The 23050-nt window shown below is 39.9% G+C and overlaps 2 protein-coding genes across 11 annotated transcripts in view; one reads left to right on the top strand and one right to left on the bottom strand.

Annotated features, from left to right (window-relative positions):
• Positions 1-10567, top strand: part of GPR160 (G protein-coupled receptor 160) — a 31555-nt gene extending 20988 nt beyond the window's left edge. For both annotated transcript variants that reach the window (XM_035133887.2, XM_035133886.2), the window contains exon 2: positions 7616-10567. In XM_035133887.2, coding sequence (XP_034989778.2) covers positions 7664-8686 — 1023 coding nt within the window. In that variant the 5' untranslated portion in view covers positions 7616-7663 and the 3' untranslated portion in view covers positions 8687-10567. The remainder of the gene's footprint in view (positions 1-7615) is intronic.
• Positions 10568-13850: 3283 nt separating this feature from the next.
• Positions 13851-23050, bottom strand: part of PHC3 (polyhomeotic homolog 3) — a 48820-nt gene continuing 39620 nt past the window's right edge. For 5 of the 9 annotated variants that reach the window (XM_060274366.1, XM_060274367.1, XM_060274368.1 and 2 more), the window contains 3 exons: positions 21740-21854; positions 19816-19951; positions 18072-19720 (listed from right to left, as the gene is read on the bottom strand). In XM_060274366.1, coding sequence (XP_060130349.1) covers positions 19286-19720; positions 19816-19951; positions 21740-21854 — 686 coding nt within the window. In that variant the 3' untranslated portion in view covers positions 18072-19285. Of the gene's footprint in view, positions 19721-19815; positions 19952-21739; positions 21855-23050 lie in introns of all 9 variants that reach the window. The other 4 variants (XR_009557563.1, XR_009557564.1, XM_035133094.2 and 1 more) reach the window with 4 other exon arrangements.

Raw genomic sequence — 23050 nt, 5'->3', positions numbered from 1 at the left:
TCCCAATAATGGCTTTTTGCATGTGCTGTGTGCTCATGTCGTGCTTTCCTTGGGAGGAATCGGAATAATCAAAGAATTTGGAATAAGAAAACTGTAAAGAGCATGACTTGAAAAAAAAATTGCTGCTGGCCAGTCTTATGAGCTACTAAAAATTTGATGTTGACATGAACAACCCTTTTCTAGTCAAGGGAGCTTAATTTGTGTGGCGGTAAGAAGTTTATTTATTTTACAAGCCGTGTACAACAAGAGAAAATAAGTTAAAATACGATTTCTAAAAACAATAAAACCACCCGTAAAAACGCTAAAAACAACTGTTTCTACATTGTTGTTGTTGTTTAGTCATTTACTCTTGTCCGACTCTTCGTGACCCCATGGACCATAGCACGCCAGGCACTCCTGTCTTGCACTGCCTCCCGCAGTTTGGTCAAACTCATGTTCGTAGCTTCGAGAACACTGTCCAACCATCTTGTCCTCTGTCGTCCCCTTCTCCTAGTGCCCTCAATCTTTCCCAACATCAGGGTCTTTTCCAAGGATTCTTCTCTTCTCATGAGGTGGCCAAAGTATTGGAGCCTCAGCTTCACGATCTGACCTTCCAGGGAGCACTCAGGGCTGATTTCCTTAAGAATGGATAGGTTTGATCTTCTTGCAGTCCATGGGACTCTCAAGAGTCTCCTCCAGCACCATAATTCAAAAGCATCAATTCTTCGGCGATCAGCCTTCATTATGGTCCAGCTCTCTACATATGTACAGTTAATATTTCATAAATTACTGAGCCACACCTCAGGGAAAGCCTTCTTAAACAAAAAATGTCTTCAGTAGGCACCATTGTGCTCTAGGTTAACAATAATGTCTGATTGCCCCATCAAGGACTCTGAATGATTGAGTTCTTCATGCTATTACTAATCATATTCATGTGAATGTTGGCCTCTATTGAGATTTGAATCTGTATTTCTCCAGTTTAGCATCGCAAACTCAAAACAGCTTATTGCCCTATATCAATGAGGCAGCTAATTACCGGTAAGCAAAGGGCTAAGGGTGAGACTCCATCCCACTTTTGAAAGGTTTAGTTGGGTGCTGCAGTACTCATGTGCTGCATGAGGTCCTCTACAAATAGGTTTCTTTGTGACCACTGGTTTGGGTTGAGCTCTGATTCACATAGTGAATAGCTCTGATTCACCACAGACAACCAACTGGAAAATTTGTATGAGTTCAAATTTGTTTTAGTTTACAGTATTCTATTGTGGTTTTAACCGTTTGTAACTTTTTAGTGATAATTTTATTCTTTCATTTTATTTTTTTGTAAACCACTTCAAGGTTCTTTCTTACAATCAAGTGGTATATAAATTTTAAGAAAAGAATACAAAAATAAAACTGGGGGAAAATCATGTGAAGTGGGCACACATGAAGTGGGCTTTCTTGCAGAGGACCCAGTTCCACACTTTAGGCTCACACTTCAGTGTCCATCAGTCAGAATGGCCGTTTATCACCCTCAGTACTGAAGGCAACATGTGGGAGAGTGCCGTCACACTCCTGCTTGTGGGCTTTTCATCATAGATACAGGTACCGGTATCTGGTTGGTTGCAGTGGGAGCATAAACCTGGACTTTATAGACATTTGGCCTGATCCAGCAGAGCTTTTCTTATTTTCTTAATTTATCTGTTTGGTGAATGGAGGGATTTGCACTACTTTTTCACAAGGCTGTTGTAGGATGGCCCTGGGTAAAAGTATCAACCTCATCACTGACCATGTTCATGGGTATAGTCGGTAGACTGGATTACGGTACTTAACCTGAACTAAAAATGCCACATCTTGTGTAGGCGCCCCAAGGACACATATTTAGAATTGCATAATATTTTGTTCCATAGTCTTCTGAATCCATGTGTGGTTTGAAGACTGAATTTTTCCAACTCTTTCAGTGCCTGCTTATGTTTGAAGCGGTTATACCAGCTGTTGGATTTGAGTATGGGACTAAGACTATAATCCCGTACCCATTTACCTGTACCTTGTTGAACTCAATGGGACATTGCAGAACTGTTTTCTGGATTATGAAATGTGTGTATAGTATAGTACAGCTGGAAATAGTGTGATCATTTTTGTGAAATCACTTGTTTGTGTAAGATTCAGTACTTCTGCCCAGAAAGGCATTATTTTTTTACAAATCCAAAAAAATTGTACTGTACAGTACACCTTAATTCTGTTACAACTCCAGCAATGCATGTTTCAGCCAAAAGTGTGGAATATACCGGTATTATTCAAAACATCCACTTCAAGACAACACCCAACAATTCCACTTTCTATAAACCAATATTTTCTTCAATCCTCAAACTCGGATATCATAATTTCATTTCCTTTTTCACACAAAAAGTCTATAAGGAGTTTCCAATCTTCAAGAAATATTGACAATGACTTTTCTCTGATTAAACATGCCAACTTCGCCATCTCTGTTAAGTCCAATAATGTTAACAATCATTCCTCCATGGTAGATAATGATGAATCATTCCATCTTGTGCATATAAAAGTCTAGCCACATTTTGGGAATATTTTTAAGGTCCACATCCATTCTGCTTCAAGGATTATTAATCCAATATTTGCTAAGTCCCATTCTTTTACTTTTATGTGAAGAACAAACATATTATTTTGCATATATTGAGAGTATTAAATACTCTGGTTTCTCTTCTGATCGTATAAATATTTCACCATTTCCCTCCTATTGAGTTTTTCGAGAAATAGCCATATCTCACTGGTTCTCTCTATTCTACCAGGTGTCCGCCAAGCCCTCTGTATCAATGCCATCCTCTAAGACCAAGGGCTCTAGTTCACCCAATGTATTTTGATGGTGCTTTGGTCTCTCTAAATTGCTAACCTGTGCCCCTGCACTCACAGTTGTTGGTTCTATGTTTCCTGATTTAAATTAACATTAAATTTATCATCTTCATCGGGGTGTGTGTGCAGAGATGGGTTCTGAACTGGACCCTCCTCAGCTCCTGACAACTTCCTTCCAGAGCAGGTAAAGTAAAAACGGTGGAAAAGCAGGTTTAAGTGCCAATGATGTTTCCGTCCTAGTGCAAGTGGAGCCATCCCTTTTATACAGGCCTAGTTTGCCCTAGAATATTCCCCATTGCTTAACAAATCCAAACCTTTCCTCGTGACACCATTATCACATCCATTGCACTGAGACTGCAAAGTTGTGTCTGTGTAGCTCGCCCTTTGTATGGAAGCAGTAGCATTGCATAGAACCTTGTTTTTAAACACACTTGGTCCTTGGAGTTCCTTATATAAAATGCTGGAGGTCTGACCAGGGTGAAGATCAAAATGGTCTCAATCAGCCACTTCTTATGACATTTACTCAGCATTGAGATGTTAATATAAACAAAAGCACAAGGACCACCATGTGCTGTGTGCAATGTAAGAGTTCATTCTCGTCTAGTAAATAGACCATTTTCTCTAAAAAGGGAGGATATCTAGTAAATAGACCAGATAGCCTCATTTTTAGAGAAAATGGTCTACAAGGTCCAAAATCTTGCCTGGTCAGGTCAACTGTCTTTCCCTATCCAACAAGTTAATTCAGACCCTATTCATAGTGTCAGTGTACAATGAGATAACCTTTGATTTATTTAAACATTCAAGAGATGAATCAGAAGTTTAAGTAAACTGGAGGAAACTTGATAACTCCAAACTCGGTCATAACAAATCTCCTTAAGCCAAGAAAGCAACAGATTGAATGTCTCTAGCCTCTTCCTACTCCATTACAATCTGCTTGCAAAACAAATAAAATAAAACAATGCAAAACAAAATAAGCATTTGGTCAGGATCCAAAGAAGTGATACATGTATGCCAAGGAGACAACATAGTCAGAGCCTCATTTGCTGCTTTTGCAGCAGCTGATCATATTGGTGAAGAAAAGACAAACCACAATCATTTGCTTTTTGACTATGGAAACTTATGGTGATAACCATGAATGATGATGCTATTCCATAATGGCTCTTACGCATGATAGTCTTTGGATCGTGCTATGTGTCTGTCAGGGTCTTTGTCTGTCGTGGATCACTTTCTTATTTCTCCTTAAGACAGGGAGACCCCGAGTTCAGCAGTAGGGCAAAGAGAATAATAAATACTAGAGCATCAAAAATACTAAATGCAATTATAATAAACGCAAATAAAAAAGAAAGCTCTATACGTTAAATCAGCACTTTAAATGGAGCCAGGAAACTAACTGGTAGCTAATGCAGTTGTTCCAGAATTGGTATTACCGGTATATGTCCAGACTGTTCTGTCCCTGTCACCAATCTAGCTGCCAAATTCTGTGCCATCTCATCTGCTGTTGCTGCACTGTCTTTGAAGGCAGCCCAACATACAGTGGTACCTCTCTAATTTAATGCGTTCCGAACGCACATTCGTAAGTCGAAAAAATTTGTCAGTCGAATCCTATAGGAATGCATTGGGAGAAAAAATTCGTAAGTCGAAGCAACCCTATCTAAAAATTCGTAAATAGAAAAAATCCTATCTAAACTGCATCCAAGATGGCAGACAGAGCTCCATTCGTAAGTAGAAACATTCGTAAGTAGAGTTATTCGTAAGTAGAGGTACCACTGTAGAATGCATTGCAGTAATCCAACCTAGAGGTTACCAGAGCATAGCCAAAAAGATGTTAAGACTATCCCAGTCCAGATAGGGGCACAGCTGCGTCATCGCTGAAAAGCTGGTGGAAGGCATTCTGTGCCACTGAGGCCACTTGAACCTCAAGCAACCGTAACAGGTCTAGAAGTACCCGCAAGCTATGTACCTACTCCTTTGGAGGGAATGTTACCCCACCCAGAGCCAGCAGTATCCAACCCCTCTGGTTTAGAGAACCACTTACTAACAGTGCCTCAGTCTTGTCTAGAGTTTAAGTTTTGTTAAATAAAATAAATGAGGAAATTTTTAAAAAGTCAATATTTCATCATTATTCGCCCTATCTAGAGTACAGTATGGGAATAGTCATACTGAACTACTTTGTTGTAAGGGTTATTGTGGCTCTGCTTTGGACAGTAATGCTTCTATTGAATAATGGTAAATTTGTAAGCTGGCTTGAGGCACAAGGTGGTGTGGGTATGAGGAAGGTAAGGTAAAGGGACCCCTGACCATTAGGTCCAGTCGTGACCGACTCTGGGGTTGCGCGCTCATCTCGCATTATTGGCCGAGGGAGCCGGCGTATAGCTTCCAGGTCATGTGGCCAGCATGACAAAGCCGCTTCTGGCAAACCAGAGCAGCACATGGAAACTTGAGCACATGAGGAAGGAAGCTTTGGTTAATCGCTTGAAGCTGAAAAGGTACTTTCCCTCTAGGTCAGACTGCCTAGTAGTCCTGCTTTGTTTGCTCCCCACTCCCCAGCTGTTCACAGCCCTCTATTTTTATGCATATTAAATAACTTTTCGTGCTGTGAAACTTTTCAAATCAAGAGAATTGGACACTTGCTTTTTTAAAAAAGTGTAAAACTGTAATATTGAGGGAAACAGAATTCTGCAGCTGTACAGGACTCAAGAATACTCAGTTTTGCTGCCTTCAAGAGTACAAACACCTGATGTTTCCATTTTAAGCCTTCCTACACAATGGCATTCCTCTAATAGGAATAATCTATGCAAATAAAACGGCTCTTGTGCTTTGACCTCGTGAACAGATTATGAATGCTGCCCAGGCCTTTTAGGCTGAGTCATAACATTTTAAAAGATAGGAGCGAGGAGCAGGCAGGATTGGGGGGGGGGGAGGTTTATAATAGAAATGCTGACACAAGAGTGGCTGAAAACAACTGTTTGAGCCAGAGGTGGTGGGGTCCAGGTCTTTCTTTGGATAAAGGCTGCATTATTCAAGAGTTAATGCCACTGGCCTCATTCTTGCTGACTACAGGTTCTGACTGATAAGGTTGCACCCACCCAGATCAGTGACTTGATTGAACAGTGGCTACATCATGTTCTGCTGGCCTGCAGGATATGCATCACAATGTACCGTATTTTGGTTGACCAAGGGTCTGATTCAGTATAAAACTGAGAGGTACACATAAATTCATAGGCTAGATCAGGCATCCCCAAACTGCGGCCCTCCAGATGTTTTGGCCTACAACTCCCATGATCCCTAGCTAAGAGGACCAGTAGTCAGGGATGATGGGAATTGTAGTCCAAAACACCTGGAGGGCCGAAGTTTGGGGATGCCTGGGCTAGATGGATATAAACAAATATATATGAACTTCTCTTGCTTCCAACCCCCTCCATGGTTCTATTGCCTTGTGATCTCATGATGCTGGTCCATACCAGGTCAGTGAATGGACTCTGGTCTTGGTTTTCTGCATGGAATTGGATTATGGCAATCTTAGAGTGTTGGAACTTTCTATAGTTCAGTTGTCATGGTCAGATTACTACCTGGTAAAGTTTAGACTTGCTTGAACTCAGAGTCTCTGCAGGGGTAGGGGACCAAATAAGTGTTGCACCCCAGGAGGCTGATGGATCTGGATGGTTTCCTGATGACTCATACAAAGCTGCCTGGGTTTTGAGATCTTCGGGGGGGGGGGCTTCTCTTGTTCCCACTACTCTCACAAGGATGCTTTGTGGGATCATGGGAGAGGGACTTCTTGGTAGCTGCTCCCAGTCTTTGAAATTCCCTCCCCAGATAAGCTAGACTGGCTCCCTCCTTGTCCTTCTGCTGGCAGGTGAATACTGTTTTGTTCCAACAGGCTTTTGTGAACTGCCTTTAATAATAACTTGGTTAATAATTTTGGTGTCTAGCTCTGAGCCTTACGGTCAAGATTGCATGTATAGAGCTACCTCTCACTTGGGGCTATGGTTTCTTTGTTGTGAAACAAAACCAGGCATCCCCAAACTGCGGCCCTCCAGATGTTTTGGCCTACAACTCCCATGAACCCTAGCTAACAGGACCAGTGGTCAGGGATGATGGGGATTGTAGTCCAAAACATCTGGAGGGCCGAAGTTTGGGGATGCCTGAACAAAACCATCATTTCTGACAGTGCACGACAAGAAACAGGGCAATGGTGTTTTCAGTACATACTGGGAAATGGGGCTGATTTTTTGGTCCATCTCAGCCTAGCTTTGTTTGTTTTGATTGGCAATGTCTCTTAAAGGTCTGAGGCAGAGGTGTTTCTAGCGGTGCTATTTGACTTTAAAATGGAGATGCCAAGGATTTAATAGGAGACTGCATACATGCAAAAGCTTCACCACTATGCTTTCCTAAATGTAATGAAAGCAAAACACAAGACATCTTGGTTTTCTGTGTTCATTCTCCTGACAATTGAGGAAGGCGGAGAAAATGGAAGAATGGCAACATATGAATATGGCATGATTTAAAGCCTGCTGGATAAGAAAAAGAAACTTTTTATATGAATTCCTCTGGCAGTGGGTTGATTGTGCAATACCTTTTAATACGGATAGGTATACCCAATTTGGTGGAGTCGTCGCAGTTGTGGGATCCCTTCCCTGGAGGTATTGATCAGCATCCCTCTTTGTTGTTAGGAAGTCTTTAAAAACATATTTTATTCCAACGAGCTTTTAATGTATGGCTTGTACTGCTATTTTAATTATGTATCTAAGAATCTAGAAATAACTAACACACCTTTCTTTTTATCTTTTAGGTATGCATTGGAAATAAAGTTTAATAGTACTCAACTCCATCCAAAATAATGGCTGCCAATTTCTGTGAGAACTGTTCCTTTTCATATTTTCAACATGGCCAAGCCTCCCATCATTCTGAAGCTAGTGGAGCTCTTCTGCTCATCATGCTTGGGAAAGTCATGCTTAATCTATTTTTGTTACAAGTCCGAAAACCAAATCTCCGTGAGAGTTATATGGGCTATTTCTGCAATTCACTAGCCTTTGTTGACTTTGTGCTTCTAGCGACAATGTCCCTCATTGCCTGTTTTCAGGATTTCATGCTTTTAGGCATCCGATTTACTGTGTATCATATCTGCCTTCTGGCTCAGATAGCAGCCCTTGCCTATGGAATCTTATATTACCCAGTTTCTTTTGTAGCTGGTTTGGATTATTACCTTACAATAACCCAAACTTCCAAGCGTCCCAACATGTGTTGGCGATCACTATACGCAGTTGCTGTTGCCTTCACATGGATTTCAGTTCTCTGTTATGTTCTGAATCTTCCAGGCAGCTCTATAGGACTAGAGGTAAGCCATTCCAATTCTGCCTCCCAGTGCCCTTTCTACACCAGCAGCCAGAGCTACTGGCTGACGATAGGCATGGTGTTTATCATATGCCTGGTTCTTGCATTCTGTTGGTCAGAAGTTTTGGATATGGTAAAATCAATTAAACTAATTTCTATTGAGAGAGAGGTTGTTTTGTTCTTCCCTTACATGCCCGAGTGCAGCTTCAGAGACTCTGCGAAGCATTTTTTGACAAGACTTATTATCTGCTTTATTGGCACTTGGGCACCATTTGTGCTCCTTCAGATGCTAATCCTGCTCCTTGGTGCAGAGATTCCTGCTTGCGTAGAGATGAACGTTCCCTGGCTTTATTTTGCCAACAGCTTTATTATTGGAATCGCATTTTGGGTCAGGCGCCACCAGATTGAAATGACAGAAGAGACTTGGGATGTGGATCCATTTGTCAGCTGGAAATTCTGCTTTGCCCCATTCAACTGCCAAGATGAAGAGAAAAGTCAAAAGCCCCCCACCCAAAGTTTCATCTGTTAGCAAGCAGCTGTGAGAGAGGAATATTGAGTTACCATAATAGGTCGGGAAATATTGTATTAATCTGCGACATTTGTAAACGTTTGTAGGTTTTTTGGAGGATGAATCACCAATATGTGTATGTGAGCGGTGCTATAATTGTGTGCTGTTTACCAAGTTGGGTGCTTACAGGTGAAACTCAGAAAATTAGAATATCGTCAAAAAGTGCATCTTAGTAACGCAATTTATATTAGATGCATGACATGCAAAGCAAGATATGTCAAGTCTTTATTTGTTGTAATTGTAATTATTTGTCGTTAGGCGGGTCAATTATAAATGGAATGTAAATAATGTAATGTAATAGCGATGTTTATTTTTGTATTATTGTAACTATTTGTTTTATTAATGTGGAATTTCCAAAAGAAAGCATTTGTAAAAATTAAAATAAAAAATAATAATAAGTTGCATTACTGAAATAAATGCACTTTTCGACGACATTCTAATTTTCCGAGTTTCACCTGTACTTCAATATAATAACAAATTACTGTCAAAGGTGCCCAACAGTGTTGTTTGTAATAATAACCAAATTCTGCCCTCATTTCATTCAAGGCTCTCAGATCCAGTGGAGGCTACCATGGATGGAAGGAGGTAGTTTTTGCAATTTCCACCTTTCTCTTGCAGCCCTCCATGCCACCTTCTCTGCTCCCACCAAATGCTGTCCCAAAGGTTTCCTCAACCCTTGGATCAGATTTGGCGATGGGGCAAGGGTTGCAGAAGGCATGGGGAATAATAGAAAATTGCCTCCTAGTGCCCTTCCATGGAAGCTTCCACTGGATCAAAGAGCTTCTATGAATGGTTGCCATCGGGGAAAACACCAATGGCTAAAATGTTTTGATTTGAAAGACAGATAAATTGATCTTTTAAATTAATCCTTGACGATACCTGATGTGTGCGTATTTTTATAGGTTTTATTACGAATATTGTGTATGTGTGTTTTAAATTCTATTTCCCCTCTGATTATTTGCAGGGGGTTATGGGTTGTTCTTGTTTTTATTTTGATTAAATATTTTGTGTTTTTATATTGTATAGGGCGGTATATACATTTAATAAATAATAAATAGTTTTATTACACAGCGTTTGAACAACACATTGGAAATAAAGTAATAAGTGGCTGTTACTCTTCCTTCAACGTGAAAAAAGACATCAAACTAGACAAATGGAAGTAGCTTTTATTTCTGCAGCACTGTATTCACACTTTCAATGTAAAGTTTCAACTATAAACCAAGTTGGTGATGCAGTAGGTCAAATATTTAACCCCACAGGAAGCAAATATTACCACATAAGAATGCTCAATTTAAAAAAATGTGTGTGCCAATAACAAAAGGTGCAATTACAAGCAAATTGAAGCAGCAATAGTATAAGGTGCTTTGATTCATCCTTTGTATAATCTGATTATTCATGGACAGATTTAATAACAAGTAAATTTTACATCACTCCTACAGACCATAACAAATATGAGAATCTAAAATTCATCCACATGCTATGTAAATATGAAAGTGCTTTTTATATAAAAAGGATACATACAGATCAATTTTTACCGAAATCACTGTGTGGCTTATTCTTTAAATGTAAAAATGATACAGCTGAATTAGGAGAGGGATAATTTTTTTAAACTTTCACTGGAAACAATGAAAGTGCCAAATTGTTGCTACATATGCTTAAACCACTTGTTTAGGAAAATCGAAGTACCATTCCATGATACAAACACAGACGTACATATAGTACTATTATTTATCGAATTTATATACCACCCTGTACTCAGAGGTCTCAGGGCGGTTCACAGAATAAAATCAAAATATAAAACCACAAAATACATAATCAAAATAAAAGCAACAACCCAATAACCCCGCCCCCCCCAAACCCCACATTTTAAAAGGGCATAGGATGTCAATCAAATCACCCAAAGGCCTGGTTAAAAAGGAACATTTTTATCTGGCGCCTAAAGATGCATAATGAAGGCGCCAGGCGAGCTTCCCTGGAGAGAACATTCCACAGATGGGGAGCCACTGTAGAGAAGGCCCATTCTTGTGTTGCCACCCTCTGGGCCTCTTGAGGCAAACAAAGAAGTGTGATTAATTTTACATGAAATTATATGCAAATATACTCAAAGTCCCATTGTCTCTCAGCCTCACACAAATTTGCTAATTCCTAACATAACCCTTGTCTCTATGTTGGCTTTCATAGATGTAACAAAAGAGAAGAGAGGGAGAAATTACCCTGGATAAATACAAAAACGGGGTTCAGAACATAAAGAATTTAGTTTACAAGCTTATAAATTGTAGTTAAGTACTTTATCTGCTTAAACAGCATTTTCAGATATTAGTGCAATAGAAGAGGCAGTAAAGTTAAGATTATATTTGTCACCACTTCATCCATTTACTGGTTCACGTAACAGAAATATTATTTCATCCATTATGAAAAGGGTAAAGAACACAAAATGGCCATTTTTCAGAGTTAGAAATGTTTAAGGCCATAGGGCCAATGTTATCCTATAGGTTTTTTTGGAGGGCACAGTACTTTTGTCAATCTATATAACTAGACACCCAAAGAGAGGAATTATTAACAGAGGTACTCTAGCATCAGAGGTTTTAAAAGACCATGGATATGAACAAAAACTCCAGAAAAGAATCCAGAAGTATGTGGAAGAAATATTTCCTAATACAAATGAGATTTTATATATATAATAAAGAGTTAATATATGTATTCAGTTTTTCCCCAATGGCACAGATTCCAGATGATCTTGCTTAATTAAGATGCCAGTTTGAACATATTGATTCTGGCATCAGGAAACCATATTTAGCTGGAACAAACATTGCGTCAACATTCTCCTCCTTCCTCCCACTGCATGCCAACTTTAGTACAGTCATACCTCAGTTTTAGTACGCTTTGGTTTGAGTACTTTCAGTTTAAGTACTCCGCGGACCCGTCTGGAACAGATTAATCCACTTTCCATTACTTTCAATGGGAAAGTTCGCTTCAGGTTAAGTATGCTTCAGGTTAAGTACGCTTCCGGAACCAATTGTGTACTTAAACCGAGGTACCACTGTACTTTGATCATAGTATCTTTAATCACAATTTCTCATAAGGTCTGAAATGGGGAAGGATAATTGTAATGTCAGTTTGCTAACAAAGACCTAAAACCACAGGAAAAAGTCGAGAAAGGCTAAGGCTACTTAGGGAACAGCTCGTAGACCACTTACATGGGGTTCTTTTATCTTTTAGTTGTTAGGACACAACAAAGGTTGAAATCTTGTGCTATATGAGGCTTTCATTTACTATAACAGACTAGCTTCAGACATATGCAGGGAACTTTCTCCTACTATTGCAAACAATCTGTTTTTTATGCCTTCATTAGAATCATATTTACTGAAATGTAAACTGTTAATGTTTACTTAGATTTCACTGATAACATTATAAAGAACATATTTTAGAGTAAGCATTTTTTATTTAAAAGATTACATGCAAAGTTTTGGGAAGAACATGTCAAGCTTGCATTTCAGGTGTGAATATTTACTTAACAGATTTGTGTGAAGAGATAATAACACTGGTGATGAAATATGATGTAAGCTGCTTGTTTATACCTAACTTAGTGCTGCAAAGGAGCTGCAGTTTAAAGGACTGTTCCTTCCTGTTAGAGAAAATGAAGGATGTGAAGTAACTTCCATCAACGCTGCACCCCAGAACTTGCTTTGCCATCACTCCATTGCTACTGTCCTTTCTCCATTCTCCTAAAATACTGCCCTGAGTCAAGTCTGACACCTCTTCTCCATATACAATAGCTTTAGCCAAGCTTTGTTAGTCTGTGTTTAAATCCCTCACATGTTCTTACTCACAGGATGTCAGCAGGCACTGATCCTTGGCTATTTTAACTGCCCGACAAGATATCAAGTATCATTTGGTGCATCACTGATGGGGCGATTATGCAGGCGAATCATCAAATGATTCTCAAACACTGAAAGGCACTTGAGCCCTCACTCTGGCTCATGTCCTTAATTTTGTTTTAAATATATAAAAAGGCAGTTTTCTATGCCCTTTTTCTGCAGATGACTCCATCACATATACCTGATGTATATTTACATTGCACACTTGTGAAGTCTACTGTCAAATCTCCATGGTTGTTTACAATCATGGGATTTTAGCCCACATCAATACAAAAAGGTCGAACACTATGACAAGTCATTAAACTGACAGCGATGAGGGGTGGCTGCTAATACTACTACTACATCTGGTGCCATTTGACGTTTCTAATCCTATTACAGCTTGGTATATGGAAAATAGCCATCTAATGTAAGTGTGTTCTGGAGTGTCAGGAGTATAATTTTGTGCAGTCTGTGCCTGAAACCCACATGGAAAATATGCTTGTCTTTGTGCAGATGCTTGCTAATCTATGAGGAAGACCTGAGGTGTGGCCAACTCTGGTGGCACAGTCTATAAATGATAAATTGCCCAGAATAGTAGTGTAAGTTTCTGTGTGACTTGGTACATGCTTCCCCCAAACACCCTCAAGCATACTGTTTCCTGTAGTTCCCCTTAGATTCAAAACCTTGCAACTAACAGTGACTGGACATAGCCCAAGTATGACTCAGATTTCTAACTTCTATAAATGTCATCACTTGACTAGAATCAAGTGAATCAAGGATGAGATCCAAAGAGGCATGGAATTTTATTAAAAGAAGAAGAAAAAAACATTGTATTTACCTTAGGACTAAAATTTAAAATACTCCATACTAAGCCTGTAGCTTCAGTAAATAGTCCCCAAACTATCAACCAATACAAATTACCACTTCCCATTTCACATCCTGTTCTTTTGGAAGCGGAGTACAAAATGTAAAGTGAGAATTAGCCCTGAAATGCTGCTGCTGATAATGGTACTGATAATTGTAAGCAAATAATGTGCTTCCCCTTGTTGCTGTACTCACACAAGCACTGAAGATCACTTTTAACAAGCCTTGTGCAATTATTTCTGGGCATCCCCTAAATGCTACAAGCACTACTAAAGGAATCTGAAATCCAAGTGCTATTCCTAACTGTAGGGCAGGATTGAAGCTCAATACCATGTAGTGACTACATGTGTGATCTTGAAGACATTTTAACACTGTATGGAGCAACATTGACATACATGTCCATGTTGCTCCATACAGTGTTAAAATGTCTTCAAGATCACACATCTGCCCCTTACAATTAACCATATTAAAGAATAAACACTAACTATATCCACATCATGCTAAGTAAAACTTAAAGGCAAACTGAAACGAATTCATTCACTCAGGGCCCAGACTAGCCTGTCTATTATATCAAGCTATGAAAACCACTTTAGTTTCTCACTTGATCGTGCTCCTTTTCATGCTGTCAGGAATCAGTGTTTTAGAGTGGCAATTGCTACACCCTGGAACTTCTTGCCCATTGCTGTTAGGCACTGCACTATTTTGGGAGCCTAAAAACTTTTCTATTTAAGCAAGCCTACCTAGACATGCAAAGTTGATGTGCATTTTAATCAGTAATTCTAGCTCGTAATGTATATTTATAACTCCTTAATTATAATTTGATATTTTTTTAAAAAAAGAATTATTTTAAGCCTTACCTTTATTAACTAATTAGTGTATATTTTTGTAACCTGCTTAGGGGCTTCATTTATAATTAAGTGGCATACAAACCTGGTTAAATTAAAGGGGAAAGTCCAGTGCATACACTGGAATGGCTTGTGAAACATTGCCTTCTATAGTGGGGGGGGGCGGGGGCGGGCAGGGGCAGGAAGGCTATTGCCATAAAATGACAAGCTGAGTTGTAGGGGATGAACAAGGAGGAGATGATGTGCTTTCTTTATCTGTCCCAAAGTCTAACTTTACTGTCCTGAGGTCAATGCTGAGAGCAAAAGGCCTTTTGGCAATAACCAGTCGGCTTTTGCATAATACAGAAACTTCTCTGTATAGCTTTTTCAAATAGTTCAGTGTGGCAGTGGCTTGTCAATTGTATTAGGCTGCTTCTGCCAGGGGTGGTGGTGCTATGACAGCAGCTTGCCACAGCATCAGTCTTCTTTGCCCCTGTGTTTGGTCTGCCACCATTGCCGCAGCCTGAATGGGAGGGGAGAGAAAGGAACCCATCAAACTGATAGGCTGATATATTAGGATAAGGTAAGCGCTTGGTTCTTTGAGCAACACATCTTGCAGGACAAACTGGTTTGTTGGAGACAACTCGAACAAATGTTTCTATTCAGGGCAGAATTATCTGTGCTTCTGTTCTTACTTTTTATCCTCAGGCCCACAATACTTTAATATACTATATTATTCTATAATTATTGTCAGGATTCTCTGTGAACCTATACATAGTGCAGCTATTGAAAGTAACTGAGCATTTGGTATAATTTATATAATGTTTATGTAATAATCACTCAGCCATGGATATGAATTTGTGCTCTATTTATAATTATGTAACATTGTTCCAGTTCCCAGATGCTTAAAATAAGAGACTTTTTAAAAATAATGATAATAACAATAGCAATTTACAAAACAAAATAAGCTTTGTGTAGCACTCAGTTAAATTGAAATATTTTGATTCATATGATTTACAGCCCAGTGTTCTTGAAGCTACGAACATGAGTTTGACCAAACTGCAGGAGGCAGTGCAAGACAGGAGTGCCTGGCGTGCTCTGGTCCATGGGGTCACGAAGAGTCGGACACGACTAAACGACTAAACAACAACAACACATTTACTGAGAACTGTAACACAGAATTAAAATGGGACTTACTCCCACATAAATATGCTTCATACTTCAGCCTTAATCTCTGTGAAGTAAATGAGACTAAAATGGCTCAAATGTTCCCCACTTAAATTCCATATGAGTAAGACTGAACAACTAATTTCTGTCCATCCTCCAAAATGTGGAAGAAAGCTCTTAATTCTGAAATCCTCCTGTTGTGCTTTCTCAAAAAAAACCACCTTTACCAGTTTTCTGAACTTACAGTTGCCAATTCTATTTAGGCAACAAACCAGTTCAGTTAGCTGTTCACTATTTACTATTTCCGTAAAGAACCAGACCATATGATTTGGAGGCAGCTTTAACTACTTTGCATCCTATAAAATGTTTGCATGTTTCATATGCAACAGAATCTATGCGCAGTAAATATGAGGAGCTGGAGAATGCTTAATACTTTGTAATTCTCAAACCTTTACCATACACACCTGCAAATGTTTGGTAGCTCTCCTTTAACACTATAAAGAATTTACTTACTTTGAGCTTCTGATAATAATTAACGGATTAATTGTTGAAGGTTAACTATAATACCTTTCTGAACGCATTCCTAACTTTGAGATTAAAAAAACCAGTAGGGCTAAAACCAGTAGTCTTAAGTATTTTTGCTAATTAAACCACCCTTAAATTAACAGATACAGTGTTAATGCCCAATAAAACAAACAACATTTTACCGGGCCACAAGCCCTTGTGGAAGATTCACATTCAGTTAAATCAGGGGTCAGCAACCTTTTTCAGCTGTGGGCTGGTCCACCGTCCCTCAGACCATGTGGCGGGCCAGACTATATATTTGGGGGAGGGGGGAATGAATGAATTCCTATACTCCACAAATAACCCAGAGATGCATTTTAAATAAAAGCACGCATTCTACTGATGTAAAAACACCAGGCAGGCCCCACAAATAACCCAGAGATACATTTTAAATAAAAGGACACATTCTACTTATGTAAAAACATGCTGATTCCCGGACTGTCCGTGGGCCGGATTTAGAAGGCGATTGGGCCACATCTGGCCCACGGGCCTTAGGTTGCCTACCCCTGAGTTAAATGATGATCACGATCTATAAGACATTTCTTTTGAACAAGCTCTATTAAAATGAACAGAGATCCCTTAGTCTTATGACACACTCATTCATGTTAGTGGGTCTGGCTTAGGAGCAGTATTCAGTGAACTGGGCCCCATTTCATTGAAGCATGCTAACTGAACGGTGGGGTAGAAGATCTTACAAAGAATGATTCAAACTCCTACTCAGATATAGAGAACAAACTTCTGAACACTTACTCTTAATACTTTGGTGCCATTGGTTAAGGGTCCTTGCTGTAACATGAATAACTGCTGCAGAGAATACTGGGCTGCGAGGAAATATTACAAAGAAAAACCATCGTGATTTCAAAAAGTGCTTATTCCCTATGGAGAGGGAAGAACAACATCCCCAGCAGTGTCCACCAAAACACCTGCTAGGGGAACAAACAATGGAGAGGCAAGAGAACTATAGAAAGAAAGCGAAGTCTAGAAATGTCTGCTGATTCAATTTGCCATTGAGAATTATTCAAGAATTTGGAGTTGTACACCAGCATATGGGTGACACATTTCAATTGAACAGGTGTACATTATCTCCTTTGGTCTAAACCAGCAGGAAGAAGAAAACAACAACAGAACAACAACAACATAATGCCCTCTTCAGTGCATAGCAGCATACAAAGAATGATCGTCATCATGTATGTGCTTTTTACTATCGTTTAGGAAGGGTGCCACACCGCCATTCCAGCTCTCAGCAGTTTTGCCATTATGTGCATCACAACTAACTGTACAACTTCATTTAGCAGGAATACCCCCTCCCCCCCCCCCAAAAAAAACATTCATAGGTTTGTACACAGGAGAGGGATGCTTATGCTGACATGGAATTCAAGTGACCAAGGTTCTGACAGTGGAAGGTATACTGCATTTACAAAATATCTTGCATGTTCACAGAAAAGCTTCAGCACTTAAAAGAGAATACTACAGTGGTGGGGCAGCTGTAGGGTTATGAGAGAAGAGGAAGTCAGTTGCAAGTTCCCTTCAAACTATACGCTCAGGATTAATTGAAACTCAAAAGAGCACAATTAAATGCATAGCATTTTACCATAATCAGTGCTTCCACAGACTCTGCGGACTCTTCTGTTAATCCATATTCTTAAAAAGCTTTCTACAAAGGAAAAAGTGTATAGAAACACAATTTGAAACTGTAATCGAGGTTATATCAAGGTTACATTTTCTAAAAAAAGCTTAAATCTTGAATGTTAAATAATCACCTTTTTGGAATAAGCATCACTCGCAACATATTACAGAAGCCTCATAGAGCTTTCCACTGACTCTCCTTGCCCTGCATTTGACTACAACAACTTGCCAACACAGCTTATGCTTCCTGATAAGCTGGATAACTATTGGAAGGTTTGGAAGATTACATTAGATATGCTCCTCCAACAGTCTTGATGTGGAAAAGGATGCTTAGCAAAACACAGCAGTAATAATCACATCAAACGTTAAGATGCTGTTTTATTACAAGTCTGTCATATGGTGGAAGCTGTGATTTAAAGCCTTATTTCCCACTAGGATTCCTTCAAGGAGTTGATTCGTGCACAAATTTTCAGTGCAGGTCCTAGCTTAATATTCATTGCACTCATGAGATGATCCTCTTTTAATAAGAGGAGAGCCTGCCCATCAATCTCCTGGGCTCGAAATTCATCGGCAATATCTTGGCAACCTGCAAGGAAATGACAAATATCAATTAAAAAAATAGGCAGTGCGATCTTGAAATAAGATTTCCTCCCCCTAACCTTGGCTTAATGACTTCCACTTTTATCTAAATCCTGCCTACAATTCCATCCTTGTTTGCATTATTGTTGGTAGAAAAGAGAGCACATTCTCAAGGGTTCCAGCTCCTCATTGACCTGGGCCTTCTCTTTCTGTTGTTGTAGAACTACTGAAATATTGCAGCAGACACTTCCTTCACATCTCTGCATGCTCTGAAATAGACCATTTATGTCTTCTGGGGTGGGAAATGCTAATATTCTACTTCAGATGAGACACAGATCCAACAGAATGGGAATCACATAACACTGTAATGTCTGAAGTGTTCACAGATTACAGCTTGATCTTTGAGAATAGGAATCAATACACAGACCACAACACAAGGATTGGGGGGGGGGCTCTTCCTCCTGCTTGGTGGTATGAATTAGCCCTGTTGACCGGAGACTTCTTGGCAATGGAGCGTGGATGAAATCTCAGGATCCTAGCTGCTACCTAAGCAAACACATTCAGCCAATGCAGTGTTATTTCAACAAGAGATATCTGGGATGTTTAAAAGGAAATCGGGGTTCAGTTGAATAGGGAGGTGTTACCACACTATTGTAGCATAAACCTCTCACTACACAACAGCCTCAATGATGTACCGAGGGATACTAAACAATGCCATAGTGATTATGAAACAGTACTGGTGGACATACTAAGGTGTGTGGAAGCAAAAGAAAAAGATTTAAGAACTGAAAATAAACTAGCTATTTTGAAAACTGTCATGACAGTTTCCATCTGAGTGGTTTTAAGTGACTGCGAGAGAAAAGGCCTACTTAGTGGTGGCACTCTGACTGTGATGGGCTCACCTGGGACCTACCCTGATGTTATTTTGGAACTAGACAAATGTCTTTTTATTTTTCCAGGCTTTAAAACCTGAACAGTTTCCCCCCCTGCAAATCACTTTAATGTTTTAATGTTTGCATTTAATTTGTTTTGACTGAGATTTTATTTTATTTTTGGTAAGCCTGAGAATTTGCTGGAAGTCACTGTATAAATCCCGAAACCCCCCTCTGCTGCCAAGGATTCTGAAAGTAAACTCTAGAAGCACAAGAGTAAGTAGATGTGATATTAAAGCTGTTTCTTTGCAACCCAAACCAGCTCTCCCACGCCTCCTCTGCCTCTCCCCTCAAGGTAGTAATATTGTCATCGGACATTCTTAGCACACAAATGTGTTCCATCTCCATACCAGGTAAAGAATGTATGAAGGCCCAAACATCTTCCACGGTCCATCCGGATGGATCAGATTGTATCGTGGGTAACAAATCCATGTTGTCTGTTGTTTTCCTAATTCTCAGTTCCCTAAGTTCACGCTCTCTTTCCCTTTCACTTTGCCTTCGCAAGCGAGTGGTCATGGCAACCGGTACATTGTCTTCCTGAGAAGCCAAGTCTTCTTCTGCAGATGGATAAGTAATTGGAAGCTGGAAAATGCAGTACAGATAAACCACAGTATAACCATTTTCTTTGATTAACTCTTACAAAAGGACACCATGGAGTTTATTAGCATTCCACAGACCTGTCTAAGGAAGTGTTCCCTGGGAGCTCCATCAGAGCTGCTTGGCCGTCGCCCGCGTCGCCCAAGGCTCCGGCTCCAACGACTGCTTTTGTCTGAGCCATATAACCCAAATTTCTTACTGCAGCTGACGTTGTACCTAAAAAATTAAAATTAAAATTAAACACTCTGAAAAATTGCTTCTGGGAGTAGAATGTCAATGCTCAGTGAGAACTAACTTTTTTTTTAAAAAAAAGCAATAGAGCCTTTGGTTCCATAATGCAAGAAGGAAATATCATAAACAAATAATTGTTTTCTTATCCAAACTGGTCAAAGTCCATCAATTCATAGTTTAAAATAAATGTTACTTCCCTAAATGTTCTGAGTTAGCTGTATCTATATAGAATTTGAAGAGATGCCAGTGAGTTCAAGATATTTTAGTTTACTACCTCTGGTTTATATGGTTTCACCTGCAATTCTTTGGCCCCTAGGAGGGTGAACGAAGGGTAATAGGAAGGATCAGATCTTCTCTGAGGGTGGGGAGAGTTCTGACTTCAGCCCATGTCAGATTCCCCTCCTCCTCCTGTCATTACCTCTACATTCTATACCCTACCAATGTTGGAGCTCTGATACAGGTGCAGCAGAAAAGGGAACATGCCAGAGGAGGATTGAAACATGACGGGGGCAAAACCAGGGGATGGCTTGGATCAAGTGTCCAAAACTTCCCCAGTCATTCCACATATTCATGAACCACACCAAAAATAATTTCTGCCCAGGGGCTAGTATAGTTCAGTATTGTTTCTTTCTCTCCATTCCAAAGGTCCAACTATGTGCTGCATGAAGAAATACTTTATTTTATCTGTCTTGAATTTTTCAACATTCAGCTTCACTGGAGGCTCATGAGCTCTGCTATTATGAGACGGGGAAAAACTTTTCTCTATCCACTTTTTCCATGAGTTGCTGGTGGTTGTGTTGTTAATTTCTTTACATTGCTTTTAGAGCACAATTAAGTAGCATGTTTGGGGTTAATTAGTTTTTTAAAAACAACAACAACTATGATAAATGTTTTAATCAATCATATTGATAAATTGGGGCCTTATTTCCATATGTGGTAGAGCTGCAATAAGAATGAATTCCTTTGGTAATTAATTATGATTGATGTATCTGTAATTACAGGTCAAATGGTACCCTGTGACCCCCAAACTTAAGCTTGTTTATCGATTATTTGAAAGACTTAATATTTAAAGAAGTGTTAATCCTTTTTATGACTGAAGCCAGACAAGTTATAGCAAGGCACTGGAAAACATCTGCTAATTTGACCCTGGAGACTTGGTTGGAAAGGGTATGGAACGTTGCTCTTATGGAAAAAGTTATCAGAGCAACTTACATGGAGCTTAAGTTCCAGGGATAGAGCGTAAAGCCAAAATCGCATATAGCAAAAACAACCCTTTAAAAACTAAAAAGCACAGTGCAGCACTCTCCAACCATCTCCACACGCTCTTTGAAGGTCGTATGCACTCTTTCCAAGGCTGCTGGAGACTTTCCTTGCACCTCTGAATGCTCTCCCAGGGTGAGTGCAATGGCAGGTGGGATTGCAAACGTTCCCCAGCCCCCTCTCCTGTCCCCTTCCGATGTTTTTCCACTCTCTCCTGACACCTCCCCCCTTTTTCAGGTCAAGAGCGCAGAACTGTGATTGTGCAAGTTAAATGTGTGTAAATTGCAAGTTGACTGTATTTTTGAAAATGCAAAAATAAAGCTTATTTAAAAAACATACTGATAAACACTACTGTGCTAGCAAAACCGGAATAGAGAGTCATCAGGCTGGGTGAATCCTATGCTGGGGTCTCACTGAACTATTTGGTTTTGATCCCAAATCCAGCACTATGTTTAAAAAGCGGGCCTATACACAATTTTTGGAATATTTGAAATGATAACTAATGAAGAATACCTCTTGGCACAGGACATGGTGCAGAATCGCTTTGACCGCAGAAACTTATTTGCATATCCCATTTTACCACAAAACTCGCACTTGAGGAGATCTGTTTCCATCTCATCCAGCCCCTCTAAAGGGAAACAGCAACAGAAATTCAGTCAGTCTGAGCCACTCAGTTATAAAAACATTTTCAAAAGTCCGACAGAAGCTGTGATGAACTGAGAAACAGTATTTGATGGCTTGTATCCAGGTGGCACTGTGGTTAAACCACTGAGCCTAGGGCTTGCTGATCAGAAGGTCGGCGGTTCGAATCCCTGTGACGGGGTGAGCTCCCGTTGCTCGGTTCCAGCTCCTGCCAACCTAGCAGTTCGAAAGCACGTCAAAATGCAAGTAGATAAATAGGAACCGCTACAGCGGGAAGGTAAATGGCGTTTCCATGTGCTGCTCTGGTTTGCCAGAAGCGGCTTCGTCATGCTGGCCACATGACCTGGAAGCTATACGCCGGCTCCCTCGACCAATAATGCGAGATGAGCGCGCAACCCCAGAGTCGGTCACGACTGGACCTAATGGTCAGGGGTCCCTTTACCCTTATAAATTATGTAGATTAAACAAGTTTGTCTGTAAACATACTTATATTGCGTAATTTAACGAACATTTACAAGTGCCTGAAGCTGAGTCAGATCCATTCAGCCCAACTGCTCTGACTAGCAAAGGATTGGATAGGCTGCAGACAGAACCTAGGATCTTCATGCAAAACATGCATTCTACCAGTGTGTTACCACCCAGAGCTCCAATGCAGCACAATGACCCTATGCAGGCAATGGGAAATTGAAAGCTAAGAACACAAATTTTGTCTTGCTAGATCAGGGACGGGGAAGCACTGGCCCATGAGCCAATCCTGACCCACCGCGTCGGCGCATGAGGTCACCCTCCTGTCAAAAACGCCCCAGAACTGGACAAGCCAGTTCTTTATCTGGTCCTTGGGATGAAAACGTTTTCCTCACTCCTGGCGCAGAACAAGTTGCCAACTGCTGCCTTTAAGCAAATTCATTGTTTTCGTAAATATTGGCTGAACCATTTCTATGTATCCCTCTGATGCCTTCAGTTTTATATGTTTATCTTTGTATTGAGAAATGTTTTTTTGTTGTTGTTGTTTCTGACTATCGGTCGAATAAAGTATATTGATTGATTGAATATTGGCTGAACCTGTTAACTGTAGCATTCGATCACCAGGCTAGCACCACTTGTTAGTAAAGTCCAAACCAAAGAGAAAACAAGGATGCAAATACTTGAGACAACACAAAAGAAGAGAAACACTATTTCTTG

Source organism: Zootoca vivipara, chromosome 5, assembly GCF_963506605.1.
Source record: "Zootoca vivipara chromosome 5, rZooViv1.1, whole genome shotgun sequence".
Classification (NCBI taxonomy): domain Eukaryota; kingdom Metazoa; phylum Chordata; class Lepidosauria; order Squamata; family Lacertidae; genus Zootoca; species Zootoca vivipara.
Note: the sequence above shows the minus strand (reverse complement) of the source record. Positions and strands in the feature narration are given on the sequence as shown.